This window comes from Athene cunicularia (genome assembly GCF_003259725.1).
Source record: "Athene cunicularia isolate RWA chromosome 14 unlocalized genomic scaffold, athCun1 chr14_part1, whole genome shotgun sequence".
In the NCBI taxonomy this organism is placed as follows: Eukaryota; Metazoa; Chordata; class Aves; order Strigiformes; family Strigidae; genus Athene; species Athene cunicularia.
Window position 1 is genome coordinate 17,094,850 of NW_020799118.1, and position 13,687 is coordinate 17,108,536.

General features: G+C 39.4%; 1 protein-coding gene across 2 annotated transcripts in view; it reads right to left on the reverse strand.

The window, feature by feature from the left end:
• IFT140 (intraflagellar transport 140) overlaps positions 1-9,257 on the reverse strand; it is an 86,184-nt gene extending 76,927 nt beyond the window's left edge. For both annotated transcript variants that reach the window (XM_026858781.1, XM_026858780.1), the window contains exons 1-4: positions 9,082-9,257; positions 7,644-7,865; positions 3,307-3,428; positions 2,517-2,659 (exon numbers count right to left, since the gene is read on the reverse strand). In XM_026858781.1, the coding sequence (XP_026714582.1) occupies positions 2,517-2,659; positions 3,307-3,428; positions 7,644-7,865; positions 9,082-9,228 (634 nt within the window). In that variant the 5' untranslated portion in view covers positions 9,229-9,257. The remainder of the gene's footprint in view (positions 1-2,516; positions 2,660-3,306; positions 3,429-7,643; positions 7,866-9,081) is intronic.
• Between the last annotated feature and the right edge of the window lie 4,430 nt (positions 9,258-13,687).

Sequence of the window (13,687 nt, forward strand, 5' to 3'; positions counted from 1 at the left end):
CCCTCTCCAGCAGGTCCGTGTCCTTCTGATGTTGGTGCCCCAGAGCTGGACCCAGCACTGCAGGGGGGTCTCAGGAGAATGGAGCAGAGGGGGAGAATCCCCTCCCTCGCCCTGCTGCCCACACTGCTCTGGGTGCAGCCCAGCACACGGTTGGCTTTCTGGGCTGTGAGCGCACGTTGCTGGGTCACACCCAACTTTTCATCCACCACTACCCTCAATTTCTTCTCTGCAGGGCTGCTCTCAATCCATTCATCACCCGGTCTGTAGTGATATGGGGGACTGTTGGGATAGTTCTCCAACGTGGCATTTTTTAATCACACAGACATCTGTTTACTGTAGTAATACTTTGCAGTAACTGAATTTCTGTTCTATGGGATCTGTTACAAGAAACGTACAGCCTTTTGATTTTATTTGTCATCTGAAATTGTTTCATAAGTTAAACTAGCCTTCTGTACTTAGATATTACCATAAAGTATCACGTATCACACAGATAATGCTACCTGCTATTTTGAAGCTACTTAGGCGGTTAGAGAGTTCTAGCTTTCTGAGCAACTTTAAGAAAGTTTTTACACTGTATCATACAGGAGACTAATCTCAAAAGTTAACAAATCTGAGGGACCTAAGTAGAGCACATAACTCTGAGATTCAGAAAAGCAGCAGAAAGTGTACACTGTTTAGGAAATACAAAGGGGACCAGAACAGGATTATTACTCATGACCTAAATCGTCTGCAGTCAAGACAAACAAGGGTGTATTCAGTAAAAATTTCAGGATGACTTCCACTATTCAGGTTATGTCCCAATACCTGTGCCAGTCATCTCAAATGCTCAGTAATGAAGATGATTCATTGTGCTCACAAAAAGCGTTGCAAAACAACCTCTGAAAGTTATCAGTTCAGGTATCTGCTCTTCAGATAAGCATCTCACGTAACATATTGCCTGAATTTCATCTATTGTTTTACTGCAGAGATCAGTGTTTTGGAAGTGTCAAAAAAATATCTAGACTAATAGAAACTTGGGAGGTTTTTTCATTTTGTTTTGGGCTTTTATGAGGGGCTTAACTGTTTATTTAGTTTTGCTTTAAAAGATGCTATATTGTCTTTAGTCAAATTTCTTTTGAGATATTTAAAAACATGCAATAAGAATGGGGTTTTTTAATTCATTTTTATTAAACAAGTTTGAACTGAGAATCCATACTCTAAAGGAAATTTGCAAGTCAAATTTAAACACTATGAAAGTATTAACTGATTCTGAAGTTATGACAGATCACTAGATTAAGAACTGGGTCCAAAATACATGTGCCCAAATCAACCTAGGCAATGAGTAGCTCAAAAGAAATAGTCAGTGTCATTTGACTGAAATCTGCAAAATTTGAACAAGGAGGCCGAAGAAACATGTGGACACCCACTTGCAGGATACATAGTCTGTCCCTAGATGGAGCTGTGTACCACCACAACAGTTTCTTTGAACTTGAGGGTGTACAGGCACAGCTAATCAAGGATTTTCTCCTTGTACGTTTAACTAAGCCTTGTACCTCTTTTTCATTTAAACGGTTCATATCTAGTAAAGAGACTCGTAACTCACAAGTCAAATGAGGTACAGCCCACTGTTGTGCAAAACAAACATAGAGCTGGACAATGCCACTCCTGCAATCACATGGAAGCTATACTGGTGTAAATGCCAGGTCTCACTCTTGATAATGTAACACTGAATCAAACTGTAATTGAGCTGTAGAACCAGCACAACTTAAATGTTTTTCGGAATGGTAAACACTTGTATCGAGAGGATTACATACTCGAATCACCTACCAGAAACAAACTCATTACAATACTGGTCACACACATTCCAGCTCCAGTCCAAAGAGTCAGGAGGTTAGAGATGAGAACAACTGGGGTAGGAAGAAAATGAGCTCAGAGCAAACTAGTACCCAGAACCGTAAAAGGGAGAGGAAAAGATAAATGCCAGGGAAGAAGTGATATCAGGAAGAAAACTAACAAAAGAAAGACTCAGACTTTTTTGCTTTCTTACACTGAACATCGTTTCAAAGCATAAGAAAAAAGTGAAAAAATAAATTAATAATTTATTTTAAAAGTTATGTTCTAGCAGTATTTGCCTATTTCTAGAAAAAAAAAACAAAGCACGTGCATGGTTCTGAAGCTTTGCACAAAATGCTGACAGCTTCTAATTTTATTTACACTTAGGTGCTACAGATCACTTTCCCTACACTGACTTCTTTGGGAACCTGACTAAGCCAATACTTATGGTGTCCTTCTGGAAAGGACTCACCTTGAAGATGTCAATACTTTAATAATTTTATTTATTTCTTCTTACCAAACTTTCCTTAACTCCTATGGATACTCTATCCTGTTGGATTTATAAATATGATGGATATATGGGTAGATTCATATGTCCAGTCTAGATGCTGGACATATGAAAAGAGGTCAATTGTGCACTGAGCTATTTTGAAGCATCAAGGAAACTAACTTCCAGCAGACTGGAAAAGTGGCTTTGCTCTTACCATCTGTCAAAGCGATAAAGAAGGAGAGTCCTTCCTGGAGTCCCATTTTCAGAAGTGCTCCCGTTCCAGCTTTTCTCCAGTTAAACATATCCAATGCCTTCTCATCACCACTCACCGCTGCTTTTGCCAGCTGTACAAAGTCCCTGCAAAGAGAGATACTTGATTTCCAGCTTCTTACAGAACAGAGTAGTTTCCACCTCAAAGAATGGATGAGTAGTTAATAAAACATATGGTAAAGAGAGAATACAGATATTTCATACACTGACTGGAAAAAGGACAAACTCAAAAAGATACAAAGTAAAAGTTTAATTTGTTTCATTCATTGCAAAAGTTTTCATTTGCATTGTTTCACCCTTTTTCCATAAGCATCATTTTTACAGAGATGTGAAACACAAGTGGGACAGACAAGGAAAACTTGGTTTTTTACTAGATCTGTTTCCCATTTCTGGCTTGGAAAGAAATAATAATGTTCAAGAACTGACTTTTAATTTAATTATTCTTGCCAATAATTTAATGGATAATTGTGTTTTCAGTGTGCTTTCTGCTGTTCACAATCAACAACATTGTTAATGATAAGGAAGAAAAGTCAACAGCAACAGAGAGGAAAGTATGGACAAAAGGAAGATCTGTTGCTGCATAAAGGACACAGCTACCAGAGTGGCAGAAGAACCTAGAAATAAAAGGACAGTTATGAGAACCTTTTACTATATCTGTTTAAAAAACGCTTTGTCTGTGAGTAGGATTTTCTTTTCCCTGCTCTCCCTGCGCTCTGACAGAGCACAATACTTACTCGCCAGGCGGGGGCGGTCGGAACACACAGTGCGCCAGACATTTCCCAAACTCCTGTTTCAGCAGGGCAGGCCCCTGCACTCTGCCTCGCTGGTCCATTCTCCAGAGAACCAAGACACCGTACTAGAAAAAAGTAACAGTTAATTCATTACCCTTTACACACAGATGAGAATCCAGATTCCAAGTAGTCAGTGCACATAAACATCTCATCGACAGAACAACACCTTTCCTTTCATTTAGCTGCATATACAGTTACTCCCACTTAAGGCACATGGAACAAATAGGTTCTTTAACGTATTATTTGCTTATTTAAAATTGTTACCTAAAAGAGCTTGTTGGTCATACCCATTCTTAGTAAAATTACATTGCCAGAGCAATTAAATGGAACAGCCTTAGTTTTCCTCTCAAGTAGCATATACAGAATCACAGAATCATCTCAGTTGGAAAAGACCTTGAAGGTCCTTCAGCCCAACCATGAACCTCCCCCTGACTGTTCCCAACTCTACCAGATCCCTCAGCTCTGGGTCAACCCGACTCTTCAACTCCTCCAGGGATCCCAGGGACTCCCCCCTGCCCTGGGCAGCCCATTCCAATGCTAAACAACAATCCCTTCTGCAAACAAATACTTCCTAATATCTAGTCTAGACCTTCCCTGGCACAACTTGAGGCCATTCCCTCTTGTACTTGGTCCAAGAGACTCATCCCCCCTCTCTGCACCCTCCTGCCAGGGAGTTGCAGAGGGCCAGGAGGTCTCCCCTCAGCCTCCTCTTCTCCAGACTAAACCCCCACAGTTCCCCCAGCCGCTCCCCAGCAGACCTGCGCTCCAGACCCTGCCCCAGCTCCGTTGCCCTTCTCTGGACACGCTCGAGTCATTCAATGGCCTTTTTGGGGTGAGGGGCCCAAAACTGAACCCAGTCATCAAGGTGCAGCCTCACCAGTGCTGAGTACATGGGTCAGATCCCTTCCCTGTCCCTGCTGGCCACGCTAGTGCTGATACAAGCCACAGATATTTGTTTAGGTAACTGCCTTTCAATTTTGTTGTTGCAAGTACTCTGATTGATAAAAGATAAAGGATAGTAAAGCGTAAGATATGCATCCCTGAGTACAGTATACACTGATGTAGATGAGCATCAGTATACTATTAGACACATGTGAAGTCACAGGATGCAGACAACCTGAAGAAAGAATTTCAGAATTTCTGCAGCTTTCCTCTTCTTTCGGAGTAGACATTCAAGTACAAGAAGAATTCATCTTTAGAAACAGAGTTTAGTAAGTAGAGGAATCACAGGCTCTAAAGAAAGAAAGACTGGTTAGCTAATTAACTCAACAGTAGTCAATAGAAGTTGGCCACCAGAGCCTGGCACAGGTGCTGAAGGTAGGGCCCATTCTGCAGTGCCCCCTCAGAATGTGCACCAAATCCCTGGTGACTGGGAAGAATGGAGAAGGCAGAGAAGCAAAAACAGAGTTCAGCATGACATAGACATTAACCACCCCAACAAACTGACATGCTACAGCCTCACAGCTGGAATTTTAAGATTATTATTTATTGTTGTTATTATGTTAGTGCTTAGGAGGAACCAAATTGCATTTGGAGGCCCTGTGTGTAAGCATTACATGAAAAAACTAGCAACATTTTGCAATATGAAGTTCAATCTAATTTTATTTCATTAAGATAGATAACAATAAAGTGGTATTATAATTTGCTCTATTTTTCTTTATTGTTTTCAGTGGAGTATAGTCTTCTAGAAGTGAAAGACGAGTAGCAGTGGTACACTCTAAACACTTCCTCTTCACAATCCTTACTAAAAGCCACACGAGATGCAGCTGAGACCTTCCAAGGTAACATTGCCTTCTTTTTTTCCCAAGAATCAAGAATCAAATTTCTAACTTCTTTTCAGGAGTAAGATGAGAATATTTATACCTCCTAAAAATGTTTATTAAGTGCAGTGCTCTTACAGTTTAAAGACTGTGACACAGCTGTGCATCTCTGAAACTGCTGTAGTCTTGTTCCAAGAGGCCACTTGTGGTTCATACACTCTGCTGGTTACCTCTGGAAATCCCAGAACCCTATCATCTGAAAGTTCATGTCCTGTTGGTTCCTTCTCTCACTTTTCTCTCGTGTTTAATTGTCACCAAATTCCAGGGATCCCACCTAAGAATACCTGCAGCATTTATAAACTGAAGGAAAAGCCTTCAGCTTTATAAAGCTGCTAACCTTCCTTACATTCCATGCTAGATAACCCATCTTGTATCTAGATAATCTAGCTGCAAACTCAGTTCTGAGTTTGGAACCTGTGAGATTGGAAATAAAAAAGCTCACTACCTGTTTTAAGTGTGACTGGTTATAGAAAGGATGCAGAACTGGTCTGTTTTCAAATGGTACTTGAAAAGGACAAAGGACATTGACCTTATCATTTACAAAATTTACTCTTAAAGTATCCTGTATCTTCCCAATCATTCTTAACAACCCAAAGCTTTAGCTTCTTATTATGCAGCCTATTTGCCTTATAAATACACTGTCATTACAGAAAACACCCAGATCCCTGGTATTCTTTTGTGTGATCGAAAACTGGAAGTCATCCATGTTACTTAAAACACAAATTAAGAGTTTCTGATTTTCACAGCATCCTATAACAACTTTAAGAAGTTATTTTCAAATAATTTTCTTCCAAGTCAGGATTTATGATGGCTGAATGTTTTCAGCTGACCATTCTCAGTTATGAAGTCAAACAGAAACCAAATAAGGGCCCAGATATTTATTTTCTTTCTAAAGAAATTCCTCTAATATGAGCAGAGTATGATCCTGGCAGCACTCACCTAATGAAAATTTCCTGAATATAAACGTTCATGGGAAAAATTTTTAAAAATACATGTAAAATTTACTGGAAAAGATGTATGAAATAGAGCATATCTGTGCTGCACATCAGACCATGGTACAATGACACTGAATGTGCAACACAAGGGTTGAGTGGGCCCACCCAGTGCAGTCCTGGGCAGACACGACCTTGGAGCTAGGCCCAGGATGCTGAACTGGGCACTGAGCAAGGCTGATTAGCTCAAGCTGGCCATTACATACACAGCTGCAGGTCTGTAAAGACCCACATTTCATTGGCCAGGGACACCAGGCAGTTCTGCTGCTCCATCTGTTGAGGTTGGTCTTTCCAATTATAGCAACTGAAACTACATGAAACTGAAGAGCATTCATGTTAACACATGCACAGGCTTAGTTCTGTCATGTTAAGGTATTTCCTTGAAACCACTGCTTATTCTACTTTGATTAATACTGTCAACAGAAGAACAGTTTGGACAAGTCTATAAAATTCTCAAATTTTACTATAAGGACAGCTATATCTGTTTTAAGATGACTTCATTACTGTGATCTGATGCCATATAAATCAATTTGAAAAAAATTTGTTCATAAATTTAGAGTTAATGTAAGCTGTGGCATCTCCATATAAATAAGACCTCAGTTATACTGTGTCTCACCTTCTTTTGTCTGGGCAGCATTTTCTCTTTTCTAATAAAGAAGAAGATTAATGCAGCAACAGAATTTTACAAACAATGATTTAAAATTTTATTTTCCTCTGACTTACTTAGGTAATAATTCTCAAAGAGCAGGAATTAAATTCTTGGACAAACTCAAGTTTATAACGGGGAAAATATAGAAAAAAAATCTTTTTTTTTCATTTGTTCACTCAAGAACTGGAAAAAACAAAATCTTCTATGAATACTTAATTCTGAATACTAAATATTCCATAGCTAGTTTGTCATTTCACTATACAAAAAGGCAACCAGCTCATCCAGAAATAAAGACGGTCACATTTCAAGTACTTCCACAACATATTTTCCATACAGTAAGTCTGACTCATTTTTAGACTATTAATAAAAACAGAACAAAGAGATTAACATGTTTTTTTTTGTACTTAAGTGACCATTGCTATGCACTCACTACAGATTATTATGTTGTAGCTGGAATACAGCTGTAGTCTGATACAAAATTCGTTCGTAGACAGGAACAAATAATTCAAATTGTCTATGCCTCAGTCACCCCATCCATTAAATAGCCCTAAACCCTAACCTACTGTTCAGCCCATACTGAGATTAGATACACTTTTATTTAAAGATAAATTGATAAAACAGCAATGAGTATTATAGAAAAAGTGAAAACTCTGAGATTTGATTTTACTCCCTAACAGTTTCAATTTGTACCTAAAGCATGGAAATTTATCCCCCTTACAACTGTCCCTTCCCCTAACAATCTATTCCATAATCCCTTCCCACAGGGTTTGCAGCACTGTGTTCCACATCAAACACACGTTTGGCATTTCAACTACTTACCCTATCACCAGACACAAGGTGGGTACCACTGGCACTCCAGTTTAGGACTGTAATTTTGGCGTTATGATTTGGTGGTGCAGCGTGGTGCTCCTTGTCTTGTTTGTTAAGTATCAGAACTTCTCCTGTCTCCCAGCCTGCTGCAAGAATCAGTCTGGAAGGGTGCCAGGAAAGTGATGTGACCTGAAAGCTTCTCTCAACATGTGCATCAGACACATGTTCTCCCTGCAAATCGAAATAAAGTGTGAGCTCAGCACAAGGATACAGCTAAACCTTCAGATTTGCTCCCCAGTCAGCAAGATATTTTTCTGTGATAAAGGACTGTCATGTAATCGAGGTTCCTGCAAGACATATGAATTGGCTACACAAATTCTCTTTACAGCTATTTCACGTGCATAAAAACGTGCTACAACATGCAGTACATCCACTTGAAAATTGCTAATGAAAACACAGCAGTGTTAAATGACTGCCTCACTCTGCTTTGCCAGGCTATTCTCCCCTCACAGCATATACAAGCAGTTCTCACTGAATATCAAGCTTTTACTCCTGCATGAAGGACAAGAAGCATTTGAGAACATTTCAAGGTAAAAAACCCAACTTTTAGAAAAGACTAAAGCACCTCACTGAGCACACAGAATAACCTAATGCTTGAAGAGCTCTTAAAAGTAGATACTCCTTTGTGCATGGTTTGCAAAAATAGTTCAGCCAAATCATTTAACTTCTCTATGTATTTATTTTTCCATTTGTGAAATTTACATGACAATTTTTCATAATGTACTTTGAAAAGTATATATTTTATAGGCTACTCATATTAACAGACTTGAACGTTTCCAGTACGTCTGCTGTTAGATATCTTGTAGTACCATTTCCCAAAATAGCACACTTTTTCCTGAAAATTATGCAAACTAAAGTCCTACGCAAGCCTCTTGTGTAAAGTTTAGAGTATGCAAGGGAAATATCTGTCTACAGGCAGAAACCATACTAGGAAACAACCTACTCAAATGGAACAAGCTTTGTCTAGCAAATCAGTTCAGTCTCAGGGTGGAGGAATGATTTTTTTTAATGTACACTTCTTTGTACTTTTTATTTTTAAAAAAACTTTTTAAAAAGCAGCATGTGTCCATTTTACTTACAAGTCTGAAATACTCATACTATGAGAAAAGCAAGTCAGCAACCACCACAAACAAGACTTTAAGGCTGTAAAAATTAAATTTCAGTTGAAAGATCCATTTAATTTATAAAGACATTTTTATAAAATACATTTAAATAGTAGCTGATGATTCTGACATGACCTAGATAGCAGAGGAGATGGATAATAATTAAAATCCAGAGAAAGGGATTCAGGAGGATAAGTAAAGCTGCAAATATATAGATAAAAAAAGTGAAGTTTCAAACCAGCAGAATTATATCAAGCGCAACAGCAAAGTTGCTGGTTATTCACCTGTTCCAGGTAGATATCCACACAGCCCCCAGCTGCTGTGCTGATGGAAGCGACTGCCAGGAGTGGATGAAGTGGGTGCCATGCTATGTGAGAAGGGGAGGCAACTGAATCGGGAGCTTCTACTCGATGATCCACATACACAGCCATAACAACAGAAGCTGTCACTGACTGCAAACCTGGCCAAGAAAACAAACATTTCTAACAGGTATGCTTAAGTATATAAAATATATACTATATATATATATGCTATATTGTATATACTATATATAGTAAAAAAGTATGCTTTAAAAAATGGGGAAAAAACCGCTACATCATCTTGTTAATTCACACTACACAGACATGAAAGGGTCACAGTGGTATTTTTAAAAAATACAGAGGAATACTGAGCCTTGTAGTCTGTAGATTCACAGTGCTCCTAAATTAGTATGAATCTCTCACCAGTGGCTTGTGCTAGCTTATTTCAGAAGACTCTGAAATAACTTAGAATTCACCAGAAAGCTAACTCCAGCATCTCCTATCCAAAGGATAATGTACAGAGTGATTTTATGTTGTAAGTCTCTTATCTGGACTTTCAAAGTAAGTTTGAACAGTTGGCACCACTCTGGAGCATGTACTGTTGAAATTATGCAACATCAGTTTAACTCATACTGTTATCTGCATTTGAACTGTTATCTACATATGAATGAAAATGCTCAATAAGTGCTGATGTTCCAAGGAAAAGAACCTGAAAGCAATGCTCTTTTCGGAGTCATGTGTCAGAAATGGAGAGTGTCACTAATAATCTTTAATGTCTTATATACAGATAGGGTCTTTGGGTTTTGCGTTGCATGATATTACTGGCTTGGTTTCAAACGAAAAACAGCTGGAGAAAACCACCTTGAGTTACTAGCAACTACTGCCAAGACCTGGTGAAACAAAATAAAACAAACCAAAGAAACAAAACCCCAAACCAACTGAAAGGTTTAAAAGATTCCTTTGACATTTCAGGGGAAGAGACCTTCTCTTCTGCACAGAGAAACCACGAGTTAAGAACCTGCAGGCGCACATACATGCAGCAGTTAGATTTGCCCAAGTCATCAATTGGACACTGATGTGGCATGTAAAATTGACATAAACAGACTTTACTTCAAATATTCTGTCAGTGCTTAAAATAAATATTTTGCTTTAAGAAGGCTGTCTTCCCACGCAGGAAAAAAAAAAAAAAATCAGATTCAACACCTTTGATTCGACAGGTTAAAAAGGTGGGTAACATTTTTAAGTTGGTAGTTCTGTCTTGCCTCTGATATTACACGGAGCAACATGAACTACCAGCCATGAAAACAGAAACAAATGTAGTTAGCCTAAAACCAAGCAATTTCATCTTTCAACAAGATCCATTCACCTTTATCTTCACTCTCCTTCAAAATCCTCCACGTTCCCATAGCAGCATGTGGGTCTAGTTTCATTGCCACACAAAGAAAACCCAACAAACCATTCAAAGAAAATTGATGCAGTTTTCATCTTTATTTCAAGTTTTTTAATAGTTTTCTTAAATCTCCAGTTCTGTTCCAAATACCATACCCATTCCACCCCTTTTGTTCTTATTTCATCTGTTTCATTTTACTCTAACAGAAGAATTTAGTCCATATTTGAATATAAGCTTTAGAAGGGCTCAAACTTTGAACTAGTAGAGAAATTAACTTCAGATTCAAATAAAAATTTGAGATGCCTAAATGAAAAAAAAAACCCCACATTTGGTATGAAATAATGGTTTTATCACAGAAAACCTCACAGCTGTAACGCCTTTTCTAGAACCACCTTTTTCTGCTGTTAAGTGTTCCTTACATCTGTAGTCATAAATATTACTTATTATTATTCAGTTATTTCAGTCCACTTCAGAGAGGAAAAAAAGTTTGTCAAGCTTACAAAGTGCATCTCAAGATCAGCTCACCAATGGGTACATCAAGCCACGTTGTCTTTACTACAGGTGACTGTCAACTTGTTCCAATTAGGATACCTATAGCTAACCATCCCTTTCAGCATTAATAGACAGCAAGAACAATTTTTCAATCAATACTGTATATATTTTAAAAGGCCGACTATCACTTACTAAAACAAGATTCAGTGATATTGTCATGTAAATTATGGACAATCCCTAATATAAAATACTTTTCACCATCTCAATAACTATAGAAAATTGTGCAGGAGACTACTATATACAAATAAATTGCTTGTATAAGTGGATTACTCAGTGGTCTAAAAATCACTAAACCAACACTCATTTGCTTGCTGTAATCTTGGGAATTGATTATTCATGTTATTTGTTGCTTCAAGCTCTTGTATTTACACTCTATAGCTTTGACAGATGTTTCTTCAAAAAAACCTTCACAGAAAAAAATTTAAAACCCTGTAGCAGTTCCTCTACAAATTATTCTGGCACCACATGTTCTATTTTTTCCAGGTTTAAAAGACAAGAATTTCTGAAAAAGTTAACCACTTTGAGGCTCAGAATAGAACATGATCAAGTCCTGATACCTGATCTCAATAGATACACCTGATGGACACTTTTGAAACAACCCACGAGCACTTCATAAAAACCATAAGAGTTCATAGAATCACAGACTGGTCTGGGTTGGAAGGGACCTTAAAGATGATCTAGTTCAACTCCTGAATGGGCAAGGACATCTTCCACTACATCAGTTTGATCTAAGCCCCATCCAACCTGACCTTGAAAATGTCCCATGATCCACAATTTCTCTGGGTAACCTGTTCCAGTGTCTCACCACCCTCATCATAAAACCTTTCTTCTTTATGCCTAAACTAAACCTACACTCTGCCAGTTTAAAACTGTTACCTCTTGTCCTGTCAGTACAGGCCTTGGTAAGGAGTGTCTCTCCATCTTTGTTATAAGCCCCTTTTCAGTGTTGAAAGGTCACAGTAAGGTTTCCCCAGAGCCTTCTCTTCTCCAGCTGAACCCCCCAACTCTCTCAGCCTGTCCTCACAGGGGGGTGCTCCAGCTCCCCCGAGCATCTTCGTGGGCTCCTCTGGCCCCTCTCAAGCAGGTCTGTGTCCTTCTGATGTTGGTGCCCCAGAGCTGGACCCAGCACTGCAGGGGGGTCTCAGGAGAATGGAGCAAAGGAGGAGATTCCCCTCCCTTGCCCTGCTGCCCACGCTGCTCTGGGTGCAGCCCAGCACACGGTTGGCTTTCTGGGCTGTGAGCGCACGTTGCTGGGTCACACCCAACTTTTCATTCACCACTACCCTCAATTCCTTCTCTGCAGGGCTGCTCTCAATCCATTCATCACCCGGTCTGTACAGATACCAGAGATTGCCCCAACCCAGATGCAGGACCCTGCACTTGGCCTTGTTGAACTTCATGAGGTTCACACAAGCAAACATGAGACATGACACTAATGTCTGCCCACAGAGAAAAGTTAAAGAGAGGTTTACAGTCCTTCTCTGCTCCTGTTCTTTGCTGGCCAGACATAAGCCAGGTCTAGTCCAGACAACATACACCCATATTAATGTCGCCCTGTGCTTGGGATATCTGGTCCTTTGGGGAAATCAAGCCTTATTTCAGGATTTACCAGCTCACAGGTCATACACCACCAATACAGGGACCATCAGTGCAGACTGGCAACTGGCCATGGGCAAAGGATTGTTTGTCTGCACCCACCAACACAGACATGCATATGCATAAGATTTCACAAGAAATTAGTAATTTTAATAGTAGGGGAAGATTATCCTTTGATATGGGATGATTTACCTCCAGGCAAACCTCTAAATTTAGTATTTACAAGTTGACAGAGTATTAAAATAAATTACAAACAAAATAGCATTTGTTTGGTTTGAATTTTATTCAAATTTTCTTCTTCAGGTTAGGTTAGATTAGGTGATCTTCAAGGTCTTTTCCAACCTACAGTTCTATGATTCTGGGATTTACATAGGTAACCTCAGGATTCCTATTGCTCCAAATGACAGCAGTGAGCCAGAATACATGCACGTATTTCAAAAGACAATCATCTACACCTGGGGGTGGGGAAAAAAAAAAAAAAAAGGAATTATTCTGCCTTTGCTGACAATTCTTAAAAACTTACTTTTCTACTCTGTATGTCTGTTGTCAGCACATTTAGCATCTAATGGAGGCTGATTAGTTAGGTCTGCTATTCTTGTGGCAATGCTACTAGCCACAAGCTTGCCAGAAAACTCATCACCAAGCGTATTCATAAGTTTTCTGTAGGCACTGCCGTGGTTTCCCTGACAAGACTTGACAGCTACCTATGCAAAACCAGGTTTTTTTCTTCTAATTCCTACCTATAAGGAATTCTAGTTTTAAAATTTTTTCGATGTTTAAAACGGCTAGCCCCAGATAAAATTTAGAATACAAAGTTGAGCTACACGTCAAAAAGATGGCTCGTGACTAAATACCATCTCCTCTAATTAGTAAAACAGAAACAGTAAATAGTAAAAATCTGATTAAATCCTGAATCCACACCAAGGGAGGGTGCGCTGAGCAGGCTCGCCCAGGCCCGGGCCCAGCCGGTCTCCTGCCGCGGGACCGCGCCTTGCCGCGGCCGGAACCCGCGCGGGACGCCCCGGCCCAGCTGCGATCCGCGTTCGCCAGCAC